The sequence below is a fragment of the Typopeltis vanoorti genome, chromosome 17 (genome assembly GCF_054136105.1).
Source record: "Typopeltis vanoorti isolate ZY-2024b chromosome 17, IOZ_Tvanoo_1.0, whole genome shotgun sequence".
NCBI lineage: Eukaryota > Metazoa > Arthropoda > Arachnida > Uropygi > Thelyphonidae > Typopeltis > Typopeltis vanoorti.
Genome location: NC_143565.1, coordinates 91252702 through 91276584, shown reverse-complemented (window position 1 = coordinate 91276584; position 23883 = coordinate 91252702). Strand labels below are relative to the sequence as shown.

At 34.4% G+C, this 23883-nt stretch overlaps 1 protein-coding gene across 1 annotated transcript in view; it reads left to right on the top strand.

Moving 5' to 3' along the window:
- Positions 1 to 23883, top strand: part of LOC150097624 (uncharacterized) — a 350600-nt gene that overhangs the window by 176662 nt on the left and 150055 nt on the right. Inside the window, exon 5 of the mRNA XM_090406960.1 lies at positions 8639 to 8782. Coding sequence (XP_090263086.1) covers positions 8639 to 8782 — 144 coding nt within the window. The remainder of the gene's footprint in view (positions 1 to 8638; positions 8783 to 23883) is intronic.

Genomic DNA, 23883 nt, shown 5'->3' with positions numbered 1-23883 from the left:
AGGCTGCAGCTGCTAAATCAGCCCATACCTTCTCCACATACTATTTGACGGTTTCATATTCAGACTACAGACAACTTACAAGATCAAAGCTAATTGCTCATTGGGAGTTAACATGGCAAGAAACATCAACAAACAAATTATATAACATTAAACCTGAAATTAAACACTGGCATTCTAGTCAATGTACAAAGAGAAGGGAGGAGGTTGTCCTTGCTAGGCTCTGCATAGGTCACAGTCACTTTATGCATTCTCATTTACTGAGAGCTGATGACCCTCCCATATGTGAAAAATGCAACACACATCTCACTATTCATCATATTCTGGTAGATTGTCAAAAATTTACACGAGAGGAATGAAATTTTCACTTATCTAACCAAGCATACACTCGTAGAAATGCTAGCAGACCCAGGCAAATTGCACGAGGTTTTTAATTTTTTAGAAAGAATTAATTTGTACAAACACATTTGACCATAAATTTGTTTATATGTAAATACTTTTTTTTTGTGCTTAACTTAACTTTTATACATATATATTATTCATTAGGTTAAATGAATAGGCTGCACTAAATTCTGTATCCCCCTGCTGTAATTTTGTTAATATGTAAATACCATAATGCTAAACTTAAATTTTATGCATCAATGCTGTTAATAATTCCTTTCTGACTCTTTATTAAAGTATTTAAGTATTAGTATAATAATGTTTGTTGTAATCTTACTAGATGTAGACACTGCTTTCCTTGACTTGTTTTGTATATACATATGTTAACCTATAGTTATCTATTTATGTACTGCTGAAACCTCTGCAGTAATTTTGTTTATATGTAGATACTGCATCACTTAACATAAATTTTGTGTATGCATCTTATTTACTACTTTATTTTTCGAATAATCATGTAGTACTGTAGGACATCTTACCTATTTGTGTACTTTTTAGTAATTCTGTTTATGTATTCTAAATTCTGTTTCTACTGCATTGCTAAATTTAATTTTCATCCATGCATATTGTATAATAATCCCTTTTTGCCTATTTTTGTATTCCTATAAAGGCATCTATTATAATTTTACATATATGTAGATACTGCATAGCTTGGCTTAGTGTTTCATATATTATGTATTATCTTATATTGTTAATTATTTTTGCACTACTGTAATAACCTCTGACCTTGTGCGTTGCTGTGCCCTCTGCAGCAGTTCTGTTTACCTAGAGATGCTGCTTTGTGAAACTAGATTATTGTACAGACATTGTTTTTAAATTTTCTGTAAATGCTAATGTTGTAACCTTTAGTATGGCACAGTATGACCTTTGTAGTTTTTGTGCCAAATAAACTATAAACCAAACCAAACCTTTATTGAGGTGAAAAAGTAAAGGGGCTGCCCATCATAGGCCTAAATATAGTCAAAGGCTATTATTATTATTTGACACCTCCAGGGAGTCCAAAGACTCATCAAGGGAGGGCACCTGCTGTACAACTCTTGTCTCCACCACTCAATCCACTAACTATGCCTACTGACCACCACCACTAGTATTTCCACAGACAATCACAAACATCCATGCCCACGGCGGGATTTGACCCCGCAGCCTTTTCGCTGGAGAGCGGATACGCTAACCACTCGGCCAGCCAGGCTGGCAAAGAAAGACGCAAATAAAGGCATCTATTATAATTTTACATATATGTAGATACTGCATAGCTTGGCTTAGTGTTTCATATATTATGTACTATCTTATATTGTTAATTATTTTTGCACTACTGTAATAACCTCTGACCTTGTGCGTTGCTGTGCCCTCTGCAGCAGTTCTGTTTACCTAGAGATGCTGCGTTGTGAAACTAGATTATTGTACAGACATTGTTTTTAAATTTTCTGTAAATGCTAATGTTGTAACCTTTAGTATGGCACAGTATGACCTTTGTAGTTTTTGTGCCAAATAAACTATAAACCAAACCAAACCTTTATTGAGGTGAAAAAGCAAAAGGGGTGCTCATAATAGGCCTAGGTATAGTCAAAGGCTATTATTATTATTTGGCACCTCCAGGGAGTCCAAAGACTCATCAAGGGAGGGCACCTGCTGTACAACTCTTGTCTCCACCACTCAATCCACTAACTATGCCAATGCCATCTACTACTGACCACCACCACTAGTATTTCCACAGACAATCACAAACATCCATGCCCACGGCGGGATTTGACCCCGCAGCCTTTTCGCTGGAGAGCGGATATGCTAAGCACTCGGCCAGCCAGACTGGCAAAGAAAGATGCTAGAAGCACCCGGTTCCCTGATGGCCCCTCCCAAGTACTGACCAGGCCCAACGCTGCTTAACTTCGGTGATCAGACGAGAACCGGTATATTCAACGCATCCAAGCAGCAAATCTCAGTGCAGTCTGGCCACTGGCTCATTTTTCAGTTTTCATCTATCAGTTTTCCTCTTTCACCAGTCTCACAATGATGAACTAAGGCAAGTGATGCGAAGTCATCAGCTTCTATATACGAGTTGCCCCACTCCTGAAAATACTTCAGGCGCAAACTTTGTTTACTTATGCTTGGATAAAGGATTAAACCAAGTATATAATTTCTTGGTTCTCTGTTTGGGATTGCTCTCCAGTCATCCCTGCAATTGACTATAACACCACATTGAATTAAGAGGATGGAACCAATTAATAAACCTCTCATAGCAAAAATAGAATTTTATCTCCCCCTGGTGAATATTGCACAATTTAGTTTAAGAAGCGCTGGTGGTCTACACCAGCACTTCTTAAACTGTTTCCACTCAAGACACATGACCCCGGGTATATAAGTATATAAAATAGGTATACAAATCAAACATTTACTGATAATAAATCGTAAAGAAATTTATTTAAATTAAGGGGATATTAAATCCCACATTGTTTTAAAACCGAATAAGAAACTCAAAGATTGGAATCGGCGATTACTAGCGTGAGCTAATGCAAGTAGTCATAGTATGTAGTACAGTCTCGGGCAACTCGCAGCAAAGGTGGTTCTCATCAAGGGAGGGCACCTGCTGTACAACTCTTGTCTCCACCACCACTAGTATTTCCACAGACAATCACAAACATCCATGCCCATGGCAGAATTCGAACAATTCTTTTTGTTCGAATTCTTTATTCTGATTGCTACCAAGAATAGCAATCAGAATAAAGTTCTGATTGCTATTCTTGGTATTTTCCATAATGTAAAAACACATTTCCTAGGAAATGTATGCTGTTATTACATTATGGTGGGAGGTCACTACCCAGACTGGTTTCAGCCTTTATTGAGGCTTCATCAGTGAGTAACTAGACCAAATATAAATACCAGTGGGTATAGCGAAAAGAACTTATATACTCTGCTATATGAGTTGTCAAAAAAAGGTGCAACCATCAAGTTACTTAAATATAAAGAGCCAATAGGCTTCGTTTCAGCGATATAAACATTATTTAAATTATGGGGATGTTAAATCCCACATTGTGCTATGTGGGATTTAATATCCCCTTAATTTAAATAATGTTTATATCGCCGAAATGAAGCCTATTGGCTCTTTATATTTAAGTATAAAGAAATTTATTTTAAAATAATTCTTTGATATACATATAATTTTACCATTTACATAAAGAATAGCCTTGAATCTGAATTAATTTTTGGTCATTGTGTGTTCAAAAACCTTTTAGTGTTGCCAAATTTTTCGCGAACCCCACATTCGGTTATATGGCCCAATTTGGGGTCACAACCCACAGTTTAAGAAGCTCTGGTCTACACCACCTAGCCAAAAATTTGACATCTCCTAGAATGATTCGTTCTAAATACAAAAATCATCTGACTGAACAATCAAATTTCCACAATACAATATTATAAAGCATTTGGATGTTATATTGTTGGTTTTCATATCCATTTTTCTTTCTAACCTTCCATAAATGGTATTTTAATTCAATAATTATAAAAATAAAAATTCTCTTCCCATTGCAGACAGGTGGTGGATACTGCAAAAAAAATAACCTGTTCTGTTGTAATGGAATACCCAACACATTACATAATATGTTCCAAATATGCAGGGTAAGAGGACAGCTCTGGAATGCATGTTCTGCTGTTTCCAATTGGTAACAGATGTCATCACAGATTGGATCTCCGATATTAAAGTACCTCCATTTGTGGTATTGACTGGAAGGTGACCATATGCAATTTTCCAAGCAAGATCCCTCCTGTTACGGTATCTATCATTGGCACTTCAATAAGTTATGAAACAAAATACCCAACAACAGAAGTTCACAGCAAAAGAGAATAAAGATTTCTTTATACCAAATTTTATTTTTTAATGGAAAGAATGTCAATGCCAGAATGTTGTAGTATTCAGGATCATATTAATTTTTTGGACCTTTATAATCATTTACTCCAAACAGGGGAAGATGAAAACCCAGGTGGTACCAGAGAAGGTCTACGCATGTGTGATTGGTCTGCAATATTTTATGGATTTTTGAATCTATATTGCTTAAATAGCATAATTTTAAGATTGGAAGCCTCCATGCTTCTTTGATAGTTGAAGAAATTCCTTTTTAACTTCTTAGTATCGGCTGTACCAAAGAAAAATTGTACAGGCTTACTATGTAATTGCTTTTCTTCAGCTTCTTTGATGTCTGTAATATTTATTATGTACAACTGAGCAAGGAAGATTATGGTTTTGAGTGCTATGGCTTCAGAAGAAAAGGAAAGTGGCCCTATTTTTCAGTCTTCTAAGGTTTCAATGCTCTTGTATATAAGGTCTTGAACTGATAATATTGGGTGAGTGGAGAAGGGAATTCCAAGTATAATGAGGGATTAGTCCAAAAGAAATGCCTCCAAGATCCCACTTTCCAAAATCTTTTAATTTTGGCTTATCTGCATTAGAAGTTAATCCACTGATCTTTTTGAATTTTTCCAAAATACCAAAAAAGATATATATATATATATGGAATCACTATCCTTCGAAGTGCCCACTACATCATCGGCATATGCTAATATCTTATTTTCATTCATAATTGAAGGACTGTTATTCCTTGCACAGCATGTGCATTGTCAACTTCCTGTAAAAAAAGGTTCAAGAACCAGTGCAAAGAGCACAACCTTGCTTGACTCCTTTTTGAATTTTGACTGGGTCTGACAGGAACCCATTAACTAGGAGGTGGGTAGTTGAATTTGCATAGGTTCCTTTGATAATGGATAGCAATTTTTTACCCACAACAGTTTGCTGGAGGATGCAGAACAGAAAGGGATGCCAGACATTATGAAATGCTTGAGTAAGGTCTACTGATAGCATTGCTATTGACTGTTTTTTTGTATTAACAAAGCGGAGAAGATCACGTTGCAGAAACAGATTAAATTGTACGTCTTGGCCTGGAACTCCATGCACCTGTGTGCTTTTAATTATGTATCCCATTCCCACTTTGAGCCTATTATTTAATATGTTGAAAAAAATCTTGTAGTCAGTATTAGATAAAGAAATAGGTCTCCAGTTGCTGATTAAAGGGTGATCTCTGTTAGGTTTTGGAATGAGGTTGGTATGGTTGCTAGAAATTCACTTGGTATGTGTCCTGATGAAAGAAAAGAATTAAACTGTATAACTAGAATGTGAAGAATAAAATCCCAGGTCTTGCGATAAAGTTCTATCCCTAGACCATCAGGTCCTGGGGATTTTCTTGTCTGGCATTCTTTATAGTCTGTGGTAACTTTAGATGCTGTAATGCAATTAAAATTCAAACAAGCAGTAAAACAGAATATAACTGGAGAAAGGAAGAGGCTTTCCTGAAAAGAAAAAAGCTGAAAGACCATCTTGGATATGAACAGGAAAGCCATTAATATTCCAAGAGTTATAATTTCCCGCAGTGTGTTATTTTCTTCAAACAGATCTTTGTAGTGTTTTTGAAAGGAGTCAAGGAAGTCTTAAATGGACGTGTCTTCGCCATCAATGCAGATTTGAGTGATAGTCCTTTCTTTGCGGAATTTAGTGAATTGTCTATTGAAGGATGCAGCTGAAGGGCTATCTGCAAAGTTCTGCTATATTCTTATTTTAAAATTTCTTTCTTCTACTTGTTTCTGCCTTTCCACTTCTGTCTCTATGTTAATGTTTCTAATGGTGTTGCTACATTCTATGCCATTGCATTGGTTTGTTACAAAGCAGCATCTCTCTTTATACAGGTCTTTCAACTTTCTTATTTTGAGGAAAGCTTGTTTCTTTCTCCATTCAATCATTTACTGCTTGTTTGAATTTTAATCACATATCTCAGTTCCGGGTAACGTTATTCCAATTTGAACTGAGGATCTGGAATTTTAGTTGAAAAGGAAAATCAATGGAAAATTTGGTGGAATTCTCCATGGTTCAGAACTGATCTCTACTTGTTCCATGCAGTGGAATTTAAGTAGAACTGGATTATGATCTGGCATGCTGGTGTGAAGATGTTCTATATATGAATTATCCTATTTAAGGTCTCATCACAGGAGCCAGATACCAAGGTTGAAGTAATGCAGAAGTCATATTTCCATATACAAGTAACCAAAAGGTGTCACACCTTATTAAAATACTCTGGATTAGAGATGGATGTTGAAAGTTTTTTTTGACTTATATTATAAATTAAAGATACCAGGAAATTATATTTCTGGTTTCATCATTTATCCAAGTATAAGCAAACAAAGTTTGTGCATGAAGTAACTTAATGACACTCAAAATATTTTGAGTTATGACTGGTAGTAGATTCATGTAATTTTACAGGACTGTTGGGCAATGTGAATTGCCTACCATAATTAAGCAATATGAACCATCACTATTTGCATGTGCAAGATGTTCTATATATGAATATTCTATATATGAAAATTTGGCGTTCGTTTCCAGAAAACACTGAAGCCTGTAAGCTCATGCTTACAGGCTTCAGTGTTTTCTGGAAACGAACGCCAAAATAAATTTGACTCTGAAATTTTGTCTTTATCATTTTTGTTAATTTTTTCCTCAAGGGTTCTGTTTCCTCTGTTGGGGGAGATACTGAATGCTGTTTCATAAGTCCTCTTATTCATAATTCCATGATGTTTGCAAAATCACTGAGCCACCCATTGCAAATACCATTGAAATCCATTTTCATGTGTTTTTCTAGCATAATTTCTGCACATTTCAACTCTACATTCTCTTACATAACACCAAAAGAATATTGTTGCACATACCATTTCAGTACAGCATCCTCCACTAAAAGATTGTTGTGTCATTTTCATATTTTTTCCTTTGCTTATTTGGAGCATCAACATCAAACGTTAAAACAAATTTGTTTCAGCTGATCTTTAGCTCCATAAATATTTGACAATTTGCTTCTTCACACCATATTCTTTACAAATGTGCAATGAGTGGTACTAGTCCAGATTTATTTTAATTCATCTGTCAGGTCTATTAATTTGTTTTACAATCAAATATAGTCTTTTTCTTTTTCTGTCTATAATGGATTGATGTAAAAAAGTTTGATATATAACATAATATAATGGAGAAGTACAGAAATAGTATCAACCACATACTACTCACTTCAATTATGAATTCTCATAGTATTTTTTTATTTTTATTATTCCTTTAACTCAAGCAGACTTATATTATCTTAGTCGTTAGGTGGAGAACTTCGAACAGGAAATTTCTCCTGTTAAATCTAAAATCCCTTGAATTAGAACTCTTTAAATGAGAATATACTGAAATAAAATCTGCAACTTAGGGTGTACATAAGAATCTGTGTGTAGTTCAGTTTTTAATGTGAATCTCCCATTCATGAAAGCTGTTAGCCTAATAGTACATTACTATCAGTGCTTAGCGAGCTGGATCAGGTTTATTGATAAGATGATTGTAGTATTAATACCTACACACTGGCTGAATGGAATTTAATGAAATCTGATATTTAGAATTAGCTTTAAAATATTTCAAGTATTTCAGTTTCTTTATCAGTTAGATTATTTTTAGTGGTAAAATTAGGCTAAACAAAGTTGTTAAAAACTTGATATAAGTGAAAACCAGGTTATATCAAAAATATGCAGTAACTTTTGACACTTATTGAATTTTTACAAAAGTTCCACTACCTGATAGTTTGTTGAGTAAAGTAAAATTTTCAAGACATCATGATAGTTCTTGTGTAAACAATAGAAATACCAGTAATCATAAATTCATCTCCAAACATATATATTCAAACAGTTATAAGTGTGAGCTAAGCTTAGTGTCTATCTGGTTATATGAATGTGTTGCAAGAAGTGATTTTTTTCATCTTAACCTTTTCCAGATTTAAAATTACATTGAAAGTTTCTAGTGACTAAATGATATGAAGTGATAATCATATCTTTTTGTAATTAGACCATTTAAATGGTAAAATTAGACAAAAATAAAATTGTTTGCAGTACATTCCTAACATGGGTCTACATTTGGATGTGCTATTGAATTATGTTGCTGTACAAGGATGCTTATGAATCATCTGTTTGTCAGCAATCATTACCCTATGTGATATCTCATGTAGATATATTTTTATGTGGGATTATTTGTAAAATTGTATAAAATTGTGTGATTACTTTAGCATACTACTTACCTTTAACAATGTATATATTCTAGGATGCAAACTAGTTTTATCATCTCAATTATCGTATTTTCGTATCCTTTTTTTTGCAGTTGCCTTGGAAACCTGTGAAAAGTATTATAGAGTATTATTATCATGGAAAAGGAGATAAAAGTGATATATCTGTTTATAATTCAAATGAAGCACATGCATCAGGAAGTAAAATGACACCTGCACTTAAGTCTGTTGAACAGAAGGTAATATTTTGATAATTATAAGAATTTTTTCTACATACAACTCTCACTATGTTCAATAGCCCTTCCACTGTGGAAGTTCTGGCCTCGGTTTTCTCGTAGTGTTTTCTATAGTGAGAGTTTGACTGTATATCTGCTGGTCTTATTAAATCATTCTTCCAGTTTTGCAGATAATACAGAGATAAAAAAATATATTTTTTTAAATTATTAAAACATGCATGGAAATATATATATATATATATATATGTATATATATGTATATATATGTATATATATATATATATATATATATATATATATATATGTCGGCGTTCATATTTACTCGGTAGATAATGTTATGAAAAATAAATTAGTTTGAATGACTATAATACCAAGAATAAAAAAGAAGAAAGTTTAATGCTGAGATATTACTAGTTTCATTGAAAAAATCAACTTCTTCAGGTATCAAAGACAGAGACTTATATAATATAAAAAATAACAGAGACATTATAAAATTAGATCAACAGATCTAATATAAAAGACCGTAGTACAGTTTAAACTTGAATGTGTGCTGGAGTTCCAATTGAAGTTGACTATGTGCATGAGTTATTATCACGAGAACGTCAGAAAGATTGTAGCTAAGGCCATTGTTTATATGGGATGAATCAAGGGATATTTCTTTAGATTCGATATTATCTTTCTTTTGAGCTCATCATAACACATGTGTATGTTAGAAGTTTGTGGCCAGTCTACGAGGTGTTGGTGGCCTTCATCCAAGTTAATAGAGAAGAGAATGTGGCTTGAGAGAGAGATAGCGCTGGCTCTGGTCCTATTGTAGCATATATAGTGTAGCATGGTGATTTTTTTTCATGAGATCCTGTGGGTTGTATCCAGAACATGGTCTGCAAGGCCACATAGACCATAGTCATGTTTGCAGATGTATGATTTGTGTTCTTCTAAGTGGATGGTTGTTAATCTCCCTGTCTGTCCAAAGCAAGCCAGCTTGCATGAACAGGGTACTTTATAAACTCCAGGCACTGAGAGAGGAGGGAGCTGATCTTTGGTAGAACGGATAAGGGTAGCAAGTTTACGGTGGGGCTTAAATGCTGTATGGAGGTTATACTTTAAGGACCTGGCTATTTTTTCTGATATGCCATGGATCCGTCCTTTCAACTGAACTCAACCACATAACACTTTCCTTTCCAATGACTACAGCAATTACAGAATTAAAAAAAAAAATAATAATAATAATCAATTCCTCCCCCATTTCCTGGCCATCTCTTCAGAAGGATTTCAGAAATGCATCACTATACCATACATCCATGGCACATCAGAAAAAATAGCCAGGACCTTCAGTTTCATCATAACCACAGAAATTTCAGAAGTGCATTTTCTAACATTGTTTTCTAAGACTGTTATATTTGTCATTTTAGTGTAATTGCTCCAGACATCCAGAATATGCTTATCTTCATTTCACATATATTGCCTTTATATCATTTATGATTATTTTTATGGTAATCTTTCCTTTCTAAGTTTTTTCTGATTCCAGAACATTTTCCACCTTTGATTATATTTATCTTCAATGTTATTATTATTATTAATGGTATCTCCAATGAAGTCTGGAGACTCATTGCAGGAGACCCAATTCAACCATCGTACACACAAATCCTATAATGCCTCTCCTTGAATCCATTCGCCATTAGGGAACTCACAACCCATTTTGACAATCCATTCCACTTACAACTCCATGCAAAAAATTTGGTCCACACACACACCCCTACCAACTACAGTCTTCACAGAACTCTAGTTCTCAGACTTTGTCAAATATTGAAAATTTTCATCTGTATCAATTTTATAAAATCCCTTTAATATCTTAAAAGTTTCTGTCATATCCCCTCTTTTCTGCCTAACAAATTTTGATAGGCTGAATTTTGTAACCTACAACCTTCAACCTATCCTTGTAGGGAGTATTTCACAGACCTGTCGCCATTTTAGTCACTTGTCTCTGAATCCTTTCAACCACCTCCTGGTTCCCAAGAAACCCAACATACTTTGTCTTCCCCGGATGTTTGTTTAGCTATTTTTGCAAACATCTTTGTTACATTTTTCATAGTGTTCTCTTGGCACCTGTTATTCTGAATCGATCACTATCAGCAGTAACATAGTAAGACTTGTTGTGTCCTCTATATGAATTTCTGCACACCTTTATGCTGTAACATGGTATTAGTAATGACTAGTCCATGTTCAGAACAAAAGTCAAGATGGTAATTACCATTATTATTACCTTTGCCTTTTTCTTCAATTTTTCCCAAAATTCTCATCATCATCATCAAATTCCTGTCATGTACCCTCAAGGGGTGTACAGGATATGATAGTACTACATGAAAAAAATTACATCATTACTAACTTCCTATCTACAATTTTCCTCCAAATCAGTCTGTTATTTGTCAAGACTCCAACATTATCAGATCTTATATTTCTATCCTCTAAGGCACTTTGTACCGTATCAATCCACCTATATCTTTGTCTTCCTCTGGGTCATTTTGTTGCCAACCTGGCAGAGAACACTTGTTCTGCTAATCTTTCTTTGCCCATTATGTTTAAGTGACCATACCACCTGAGATTAACTCTGCTAGTGCATTCCTGGATGCTGACAATGTCAAGTTCTTTCCTAATATGCTCATTTTTAATATGATATTGCCATTGCTGCCATCTGTTCACGCCTCTAATCTTTCTCAGGACTCTCATATCTGCGGTCTCTAGTCTTCGGTCAAGTGTTTTACTTCTGACCCAACTCTCAGATCCATAAGTTAAAACTAGTTTGAACACTGTCTTGTATAAAGCTAATTTAGTGTTCTGACTAATTTCTCTCTTATTCCATATGAATTTATTCAATTGACTTCCCACCATACCAGCTTTGCTGATTCTGTTGTCTATTTCTATATTTAATTTACCATCTTCACTAAAAATCGTGCCTAAGTAACTGAAATGTTTTACTTGTTCCACAGGTTCTCCATTCACAACACAGTTGAAATTTTCACTGATTCTGCCTATTTTCATTGTCTTTGTCTTTTTATTGCTGACTTTCATACCATATCTATTCCAACAGTTATTCAATTTAGTCAGGGAATCTTGCAGACTTGTAGCAGATTTATTTAGAAGTATAACATCATCCTCATAAAGCATAGATCTGACATAAACATCTCCAGTTTTGATATCATGTTTAATACCACTTCATAATGTGATCCATATAGATAATGAATAACAGAGGGGATAATGTACATCTTTGTCTCACACCAGATTTAACATTAAACCATCTTCTTGTACTTCAATTCTAACTGCTGACTTAACTCAAATAAAGACTAAGTATTGCTTGATATAATGCCCCATTGACACCATATAACTGTAGCGTATTGAATAGCTTCTCTCTTGGCATCTTGCCATATGCCTTTTCTAAATCGACAAAACTTAAATACAGATCTTTGTTATATTCCCATTCTTTCTCGACTACTTGTCGTAAAGTGAAGATCTGATCCTGACAGTGTCTATTTCACCTGAATCCAGCTTGTTCTTTACCAAGCTTTTCTTCCACAATTCTTCTCACCGTTTCTCAAGTATACTTGCATAGATCTTGTAGGAACACTCAGTAGGGAAATACCTCTGTAATTCATACATTGTTTTATTTCCCTTTTTATATATGGGTACTACGAGAGCTTTACTCCAATCATCGGGAATTTGTCCGTCTGTCCAGATTTTCTGAACTATGCAGTGCAGCCACTGTAAGACTTTTATACCGCCATACTTCAGCATTTCTGATCGAATATTATTATTATTATTATTGTTCCGGGCAACTCCAAGGAGTCGACAGACTCATCGAGGGAGGCACTAACATCATGTGCAAGGCCAACTATTCGACATTGACACAGTATCTATCATACCTTGCCTTGAACTCATTCACGGTCATAGCACCCACAACAGACTCTGGTAGCTTATTCCACTCATTCACTACTCTCCAAGTAAAAAACCTAGCTCTAACACCCTTGTCAACCACGCTCTTGCCCAGCTTCCAAGCATGGCCCCTGGTCCTCCCACCACCAGTCATATTTTCAAAAATATATTCTGGATCAATCTTATAGAAACCCTTCAGTAATTTGAATGTCTCAATCATATCACCCCTCCTTCACCCATCGTCCAATCTCTGCAACCCACAAATCTTCAACCTATTCTCATAAGGTTCATTCCACAGACCTGCTATCATCTTGGTCCCTCGTTTCTGGATCCTCTCCACTTCCTCCCCATCACAAAGAAACCCTGGTACCCATAACTGGGCACAGTAGTCCAGATGGGGTCTTATCAAGGCTCGATACAGAAGAACAACAACTTGTTTGTCTCTGTATGTTAAAGTATTTTTCAGAAGCCAAGTGATTTGATGAGCTGATTTAGTCACTTTTGCAATGTTCCCCCTAAACTTCAATTCCCTATCCACTAACTCCCAAATCCCTGGTCTCATCAATCTCCTGGAGTATGTTTCCACCAATGCAATATGCTGCTGCTATTCTTTTCACCCCAAAGTGCATAACCTTACACTTTGGCACATTAAATTGACATCCATTTTTCCTAGCCCAGTCCTCCAAACTATCCAAATCATCCTGTAAAATTTGACATCCTGTGCACTCACAATTGCTCTACCCAACTTTGCATCATCAGCAAACAAGCGAACACTTCCTCTCAAATCCTTTCCTATATCATTGATGAACAAATTGAAAAGCAGTGGTCCAAGAACAGAGCCCTGCGGCACACCACTAGTCACAAGCCGTCTTTCAGACTCCACTCCTGCATAAACCACTCTCTGCAATCTCTCCTTCAACTACCCTCCTATCCATCTCACCAACCCTATATCTATCCCCATCTGCTTCAGTTTACTGATTAGGGTTCCATGTGGTATCCTGTCAAAGGCCTTGGCAAAGTCCAGTAGTATTACTGTAAACCCATTACCCCTATCCAGTTCAGCCGTCATTGTGTTATAAAACATGAGCAAGTTACTGAGGCATGATCTTCCCTTCACAAAACCATGTTGTCCCCCATACAGTATCCCATTTTCATCTATCCAATCCTGTATTCTTTTCTTGACTAATTTCTCTAAGACCTTGACAATGATTCCTGATATGCTAATCGGTCGGTAATTTACAACAGCAGTCTTGGAACCACCTTTATGCAGTGGAACTATTTTCCCCTCTTTCTACCCCCCTCAGGACTAACCCAGACCCGAGACTCAAATTAAACAAAATGGTCAGTACTGACAATTCTTTAGCTGCTTCTCGTACGACAAGAGCTGGTATACCATCCAATCCCACAGATGTATTGACATTGAGGTTTATGCAATAGACTACTCACCTCCACTTCATTCACCACAATTCCCATAAATCTACTGCTTCATTCGTTTCTGCAATGTCACCACCTGGATGATATATACTAGCAAAGTGCTCACTCAGTAACTCAACTATATCAACTGATTCAGTTACCTCCCTACCATTGGCATTCTTTAAAATCATTCTGCCATGTACATTTTTCCTTTTACTTGCTACATATCTAAAAAACTGTTTAGGATTCTCTTTCGCCTGCATGGCCAATGTTCTTTCGTAATCCTTTTTTGCTTTTCTTACCACACTCGTTACCCTTCTGGCCTGTGCTTTATACCGTTCATGTGCCTGCCGGTCACCTTTCTCCTTAAATTCCCTCCATAGTTGTTTCTTTTTTTGCAGCTCAAGCTTAATGGTGTTATTCATCCATTTAACCCGTACTTGATTTATTATTCGGACTCTAGGTATACAGTCGGCCATTGCTTCATGCAAACACTTCTTAACTGCCTCCCATGCACTATCAACTTCTAGTCCTTGCAGTTGTACATGCCATGGCACTGAACCAATCAAACTCCTAAGCTTGTCATACTTTCCAGCCCGATAATTCCACATGTACCCTTTCTTAATTGAAAATTCCACACCTTTAGTCACCTCTCAAGTCAAGACCCTATGATCACTCTCACCAATTGGTGACAATGTGGTCATATTTGTTACAGCCAAATCCTCAGATGTAATTACTAGGTCAAGCACTCTCTGACCCCTAGTATTTTCCATTACATGCTGTCGCAGATAGTTATCCCTTAATAACCGCATAAAATCCAATTCCTTCCTCCCGTGTGTTCTCTCCTCACTCCAATCAATGCGACCATAGTTGAATTCTCCCATAGTAATTACCCTCCTTCCACTCATTTCTTCTATTTGCTTGTGCATAATGTCACCACCATCTTTTCCATCACCTGGTCTATAGCAGCACCCAATTGAATGTATGAATGAATATAATATTGTATATTATATTCATTCATACATTCAACTGCCTCCCTAAGGAATGTATATCTACTACCCCCCCCCTCTTAATAAATCTAGTTTCCCTGAATTTGCACATCCACTACATTCAGCAACACTTTCTCAAGTCTCCTTACACCGTAACCATTCAAATGCAAGCCATCCATCTTATATAGATCCCTTCGCCCATCGAACTCACTCCACACATCCACAAATTCCACACCACTTGTCATACATAACCCACGCATAAATTCATTCGCAATTTTGGCCCTCCTTTTAAACATTTCACTGTCATACCGTGGCAAAAGACGAATCATTCTAACTCTCTCGCACTTTTCTTTTGCTACCTCAAACAATTCATTCAGGTTTTCTATCATTTCCATTTTATCTCCTTTCAAATCATTTGTACCTGCCACAACAATCATTTCTTTCTCCCTTTCCTTTTGCTCTCTAATAGACTCAGTTACATCCTTTATGGTCGCACCAGGTTGGTACGATTTTGTCAAATCCTCTACTAACACACCTCATACTAACGAGTCTCCATACAGCACTCTATACTTCATTTTGTTCATCTTCACACTCATACGCCTATTTTTCCTATTGTCTTTTTTTTTTATTATTGGCTTATACTTATATTTATTATTGGCTGGTTCATTCAGTCGACTTTTGCTCATACGCTCTAGCTGCAATATCATCTGCTCATCTGCCTTTCCACGTTTCGGGCCTCTGATGGCTTTTTCTGCTTCAAATATGGATATGTATTCCTTACTGCATGCCTGGTCAGTGTTTTTTTACCACTGTGCTGTCATCACTGCTTCTTTTGTTTAGCAGTTTTTCAAAGTAATTACTCCATACTTCAAAGATATCTTTTTCTCCCATTTTCATGTCGCCTTTATCATCTCTAACTCCTTTTACAGCACTCTTTCCTCCATTTTTAAACTTCTCCAACAACCTCCAGAATATCTTGCCACCTTCTTGATATTTATTTTCTATGTTCTTACCAAAGTCTTCCCATGACATTTGTTAGCTAGTTTTACACAGTGTTTAGCTTCCTTACATTTGTCTCTGTATTCTGTAAGAGCACAAGCTGACTTATTTGCCAGGAACTTTTGATATGCTTTCTTCTTTTCCTTCACTGCCTCTTTAACTTCCTGTGTCTAACATGGAGTTCTGATTTTTCTATCCTTGCACACAACCTTACCACATGCCTCTCTGACTGAATCAATCAGTGTTTTCTTCAGGGCTTGCTACTGAATCTCCAAGATTTAGTTCCTGCTCTCAAACTCTTATTTTTTCTTGAATAATATTTGTGTATTTTAGTCTACCGTTCACATCTGAGAGCTGCTCAACTTTTATTCGCTTTAAAACTTTCTTACATGTTATTCTTTTCAATATGAAATTCAATTTTATCCTACTCAAGACTAAATAGTGATCACTTCCAATTTCAAATCCTCTGTACACTCTGGTGTCCTGCAGGAGGGAGAAAACATCACTATCAACAATAACATAGTCAGTGAGACTTCTTATTTTTTGCCTCTTCTCTCCATGTGAATTTGTGCACATTTTTATGTTGGAACATGGTGTTAGTAATAACCAGTCCATGTCCTGAGCAGAAATCCAACAAATATTTGCTATTAATATTAGCTTTGTTCTTTTCTCCAAATTTTCCCAAAATATTTTTGTGTGTCTCACAATCATTTCTTACTCTGCTATTTAGATCCCCAACAAGGACCAACTTTTCCTTTTTCATTGTGTCAGTTGCTTTTTCTAAAGCCTCAAAAAATTCCTCCATTTCTACCTTAGTAGAACCTTCTGTTGTACCATAGGCACAAATAAGTCTCATTGTCCAGTTCCCCATTCTCATATTTGCCTATATTACTCTACTTGAGACTGACTGCCATTCAAGAAGATTAGCCTCGTATTTTGTGTTGAGTACTATGGCTACTCCTTCTTTTCCTTGATTGTCATTGCCTGAATATAACATTTTGTATTTATTTATTGCGCAGAAAGGTCTCACCAGTTTTTGTCTTTTTTGTTTCAGTCACCCCTATTATGTCGATCTGGTACTTATCTAATTCCTCAGCTAACTCCATTTCTTTTGCCATTCAGGCTTCTTATGTTGATAAGAAGCCCAATCTTTAACTCTGGTGATGTTGAGTTGGGGTGTGTTTTCAGATTTGTTCCAGTAGCTGACTTTTCACTGTTCGCCCTGGTTCCCTGGCGAAAACAATAGGGGGCCTTGTTTAACCGGGCGACACCCCAGCCAGCATGAGATTTTGTCATGTTGTACCATCATTTTTTTATTTTGGTTTAACCAATAAGAATACAATTTGGTTGGCTAAATCCCAAATTGCCAGCCCAGCCTCGTTCGTTCAGTATCCAAGTAGATACCCTACAGGGTGCACCACGAGATGATGAGGATTGGACATTAAGTCAGAAGCCCTGGTCGGTTCTCCGCATTCCTTTAAAGGCTATGTGGAGGTTTTCTTTCAGTTATACAGCTTTGACCCTTAAGCAATCCCAAAATTCTGTGTCTAGTAGTTATTTCTTACTGTACTGTTTTGATTTGTAGCAACAACAACTTTTCTTTTTGTCTGCTACCTCTCTAATTCTTTCTTATGCGAACCCTGATTTGGACTACAGGCACAAATGTTTTATTGCTCAGTTTCCCATTTTAAAATTTGCCCTCATCATTCTATTTGAAATTACCTGCCATTCAGGAAGTTTGTATTTAGTTTTGAATATTATTACAGCTTGACACTCTTTACCCTAATCTCTGGTACCTGCATATTGCATCTTAAATGAAATATCTACTTTTATCTTGGTAATACCAATTATGTGTTAGTATATTAATTAACTGAGGCCTTTTAACTTTGATTGTAGTATTCTAAGGAATTTAAGAAATACGGCAGACTGAACATGGAAAAAAAAAACAGAAAAATAAGTGCTACAAAGGAAATTTCCATATAGTCAAGTGTAACTACAAAATGTTTAGCAGTGCTATGTTCAGTTTGTTTTGTAGTATAGTATTTAATGTTATTTCCTTAAAATTTAAATGTGAGATCAGAGAATTAAAGCATTTTCTTTGAGCTCGTATTTATAAGCATAATTATATGCTTACAGCAAATATTTTATTATTTTTAATAATTGAGCTTTATTCTTTAGAATACACATGTTGAGTTTTGAAGTCAATGCACCATCATAGGTATGAATCTGAAAAACCAACTAAAATAAAATTATAATATTGTTATCTTACTCCACTACTGACTTTTAATATATATATACGTTGGATATAAGTGGAGGAATAACATAGTTGGAGCAATAAAGCTTCAAATATACATATATATGAACAAATTGAAATGATTTTTTCAACTCCAATTAGAATTAGTGTGTTGTCACTTCCTTGAGAAGCATCTGATAAATCCACATCTGTCATGTGAAAAATTATGAAGATAACCAGGCTTCTGAAACTGTAAATGAAGACTCTACATTAACAAGTGATAAATCTATAGAGCTAAATAAACTTAAGTTATAAAAGAGATATATCAATAATTTTGCACATAATTGAAGAACTTCACTTACTCACTCACTCACTCACACACACATATTTTACTCTGACATGAATTGATTGTTGTCATCTAGTTTCTCTTTAGAGAACTTAGATACATTACTAGATGATCTTTTAGCATTATTATTATAGCATTGTTGTTTTGAACTTTCTGAAGAATTAGATTGATATATCATGTTTTATTATTATACTTGTTATTTAGATTAGGAAACCTTCATCCTTTAATATTCTATTTAGATTATCTCATTTCTTAATAGGTATAATCTTAATCTTTCAGAATGCATAATTAGTATTTTAATTGGATTGTTTATATCTTGTTTATAATTTACAGCAGATACTTTTCTGATATCTTATGTGAACCTGCTAGTTTTACCACCTGTTTTAAGACTAATCTTATTAACCAAATGTACTAAATCATCAGGACTAAGATTCTTATATTTTCTAAATTTGTTTATGAATATACTTGTTTTCTGGGAACTAAGTTTACTAGTTTCCACTACAAGTTCATGAACAACTGAGTTTCTTTCTACTACATCCTAAAGATATTCATCATTATATATATGAAACATGAGTTAATATGTGTAGATCTTTACTCATTTGGAAAGTTAGGATCAAAACCATGCAGTACAAAAGCAGGTTTTTCTTTAATAGAAAGAATTGCTGTCCTACATTTAGATAAAGCTTTCAAAGACTTATTAGCCACAGTTTTAGCAGTTTGATCTTTCATATGTACTGCTTCTGGAAAGCATGATAACATATCAAATGATTATGATGGTATACATATTTCTTCACTTTGCTGTGGGTGAGGGTCCAATTATATCAATAACTACAGTTTGAAATGGTTTATCTAATATAGCAAAGGATTTTAGAGGTGCCTGGCCTCTAAGGGTAAATCTAGTTTGGCATAATTGACAGGATTTTATGTATCAATTAATATCACTTCTCATACCTTGTCAAAAAATACCTGTCCTTAATTCTGTGCCAGGTTCTTTCAAATCCTTGATGATCCACTGGATCAGAATCATGAAAAAGTATCCAGAATCCAAGGTTTGTCTTGAGAGAAGCAAACCATTCTCATCTAAATAGAGCATTTGAAGGGGAAAAAAAATCCTCTGGAATAGATTCACCTCTCTGAACTTTTTCGTATACATTTTTCATAATGGGTTCCTCCTTCTGAGCTTCTACTATAAGGGGTGTTTCCCATTTTTGACAATTAGGCATTTTACTCTGAATCTTATTCAACTCATCTATCTTAGTAGATGGTATGGCATTTGTATGTAATTGAATCAGAATTATTCCTACTTTACTAACTTTATTACCTAAATATTCAACCTTCCTTTAAAAAGAAGAGTGACATTTTGAGTATTTCACTGATAAATTAGCTTCATCTAATCTGGAAAGAACTTTCAGTAAGGTATTTATCTGTGAGGTTATGTCCTTTGAGTATATGAGCAAATTATCCTGGAAGGAGCTGCTTCCAGGATAATTTGCTCATATACTCCAAGGACATAACCTCACAGAGAAATACCTTACTGAAAGTTCTTTCCAGATTAGATGAAGCTAATTTATCAGTGAAATATTCAAAATGTCACTCTTCTTTTTAAAGGAAGGTTGAATATTTAGGTAATAAAGTTAGTAAAGCAGGAATAATTCTGCATTTCATTAAAGAATATAGTTCATTAATGACTGAAAAGACATTGTCGAATTCCTAGTTTCTTGAGAAAGATGACATAATCGATACTTCTGCCATCTTGTTGTGAAGGCATAGTATTTTCTATTCTCCTTCTTTAAAGGAATCTGGAAATAGCCAGAGTTCAGACCTAGCTTAGTGAAGTATTCTGCTCCCTCTAAATCAATTAAGAACTCTTCAATTTTTAAATAAAGGAAAATCAATAGTTTTGTAACTTTATTAATTTCTGTTAGATCAAAAACAAATCTTAAACTTCCATTAGGTTTTTCTATAAGAATAAAAGGAGTATTCCACTTTGAGTTAGACTTTTCTATAATTCTTGTCTTTTCATACTCCTGTAACAACAGTTATAAACACTCCATGTATTTCACTGGAGTTTGATATTGTTTTACGTAGATAGGTGGCTGGGTAGTAAGTTGTATAGAATGTTCAACTGCACTAGTACAAGACATAGACACAATATCTTCAATGAAAACATTAGGAAATAATTTAAAAGCAGACTCAAAACATGTATTAATTAGAATCTTTTCATTGTCAGTATTTTCCAACTTTATTGCATTTTTTACTAGGCTTTATTTTATTTTATCTAAACTTTGTTGCTTTCATTTCAATCATTTGATCTTGATTACCATCAGAAACTTCAGAATATAAATCTAAATCTTGCATCTTTTGAACAGATTACTTATTAAGACTATATTCCAATCCACAAAGAGAAATAGTGCCATCCAATAAATTGCAGACAAAACAAACTGATATCTCTTCAGTTAATCAAGACCAAGAATAATCTGTATATTTGGATTAGAAGTCTCTGGAAGAACAATCAATTCATGAGAAACTTTCAGAAGAAAACATGGAATGTAAAGAAATACATCATCCTTTCTAGAAGTAGAAATTTCAGAGATACCTATTAAACGATATTTTTTTCTTGACCACAGAAGCTATGTGAGTTGACTATTTGGGAAATGTTGATCAAGTATCTGAGAAAAAACTATTTTAATACCAACTAGTTTCACCAACTAAAGCTGTTGGCATCTTCAGGGTACAGGTCTGATAACATTTCAGAGATACTGTTAAATTTCAAAGATACTTGTTAACTTAATTGGATATCTCAATCTAGTAATATCATTAGGAATCACTTCTTTAATTTTATTAAAGAGTGACCAAGAAATAAGAGATGTATATGTTCCTGTATCTAATGAAATCTCACAAGGTATATTTTCAATAAAAACCCTGTAAAACTATCAGTTCATTATCACTCATATGTGGCATTGCAGCAACATCAGTTTGCTTATTTGAATTACAAACTAACTTATCATTACTTTGAGTTGAAATGCCTGCAGTTTTTGCTTTGACTAATACAATACAGGTAACGTGGATGTTAGGTTCCGTAGAAATGCCGCGTTATATAAATAGCGTTATGCGAGCCTCATATCACATAGAAAAAGTAGGTTTATGTTCCGAAATCGTTTTTTTTTTTTTTTTAAATTATATAAACAACAATGACATATCTAACAAAAATATATTTTTATTTAATTCAGGTAATTCATGTAAGTTAAGAAAACGTATAAACTATGAAACAAATACATAGTATAAAAATTACAAATTGTACTTAAACTTCATTGCACATAATGCATAAATGTTTTAGGCAAAATAAAATAGTGCATATTTTAATCTTTCATAGCACGAGGATTGGAGGATTGGTTAATAAACACTGGTTTTGTCATGTAATCACCTGATGCATTACTACAAAACAGTAGAGTATTTCTATCTTTGGAAACTTTGAATCCAGGATCTGATCTTTCATTTTTTGAAATATAGGTGCGTTTTTGAATTTCTTCCAATATAACCCAGATTCATCCACATTAAACACCTGGTCTGCACTATAAATGTTTATCAACTTTGAGAGCTTTTTGTTTAATAAGATTTCCATCCATAGGAATTTTCTTTTGAGGTGCAATCTTCTATCGAAATTATTAGAGATTTCTCTATTTTTCCATTAGAATATCACGTACATGAGCAACGTGCTTTGCACTTATCGTTGACCCAGCAATAAACACTTTCTCGGATTTTATGTTCATTTTGTTTGATTGTTCGAATTGTTTATTCATTTAAATTCAAAGTCCCTGCAAAAACTCCTGGTTTTTCTCCATTTTTCAACCGATCCAAGATTTTGAATTTTTTTCTTTGAGAGAAATTAATTTTGTTTTCAATGTTGGTTTTTCCCTTTCGTTGCAGTTTGTGGCCATTACTATAAAAATAATTTTTTACACAAAAAAGCAAGCATTACATATTGTATGTAACTCACCAGAAAATAAAGTGCTCAGCTTGAGATGAACATACTTATTATTTTTAATGTACTTTCCTGGCAGAAACGAGGACAATTTTCAACAATGAACGTTTTATATGGTAAACAATTGAGGTACATGCATGCTAAAGGGCATTTCCCCTCATATAAATTTGCTACTTATAATTACATGCGGGATACAGGCAGACACAAATTTAACAAAGATAAAATTCGATTTTTAAGTCGCGCTGTGAAAAACATATGAAAAGATAAAGGGCTACTACAATTTGTAGACTGCGTTATATCGAAACCGCGTTCAACAAGGGTTACTACACAGTTTCGTACCCTGCTACAAAATAAAACGGGATTTAACATCTCCCTCTTAATTAAGGTTACTACAATTTTAGACCGTGTTGTATAAGTACCACATTATACGAGGGTTACCTGTATTTGAATTATTTTTTATTACAACATATGAATTTATCCTTTAGATTTGTTTCCTCTAGAATTTAACTAAGTCCTACTAAAACAGTTTTTAGATAAGTGACCTAACTTATTACAATTGTACCACCACAGAGTAAACTTTTCTCGTATTATTTTCTCGTATCGTATTTTTTCAGTATTATTATTATTAGAACATGTTTGAGAATCTAATTCACTAGGAGAGTTACTACTTATCTTTAAGATTAGTTAACAATTTAAATAATTTTACTTTCTATTCTAAGTTTTTTGCTATCTTTCTGTTTTCTTTTTAATAAAAGGTTTTAAGGATATCTAATTCATTAGACTATACGTTCTGTTTCAGAACTTTTTTTTTCTGCATTAACTTCCATAGTTTGATTTGCATCCTTAAAATATTTCTTAACATTTCATATATATATATATATAAGCCATTCCTCTTTCCCCAACAACTTTATAACATTCTTCTAAATAAAAATACAAAAAATTTTTTTTCTTATTTGCTACTTCCTTTAGTTCATCTTTTAAACCTACTCTAAACTGATAAAATATAAACCATTCAAAATGTAATTTCTTATCAGCTGAGATGTTGAGCAATATATTATAATACTGAAACTGTTTCTTTATTACTTTGGATGCATTAATATTTTATCAGTTTAGAGTAGGTCTAAAAGATGAATTAAAGGAAGTAGCAAATAAGAAAAAAAAAATTTGTATTTTTATTTAGAAGAATGTTATAAAGTTGTTGGGGAAAGAGAGGAA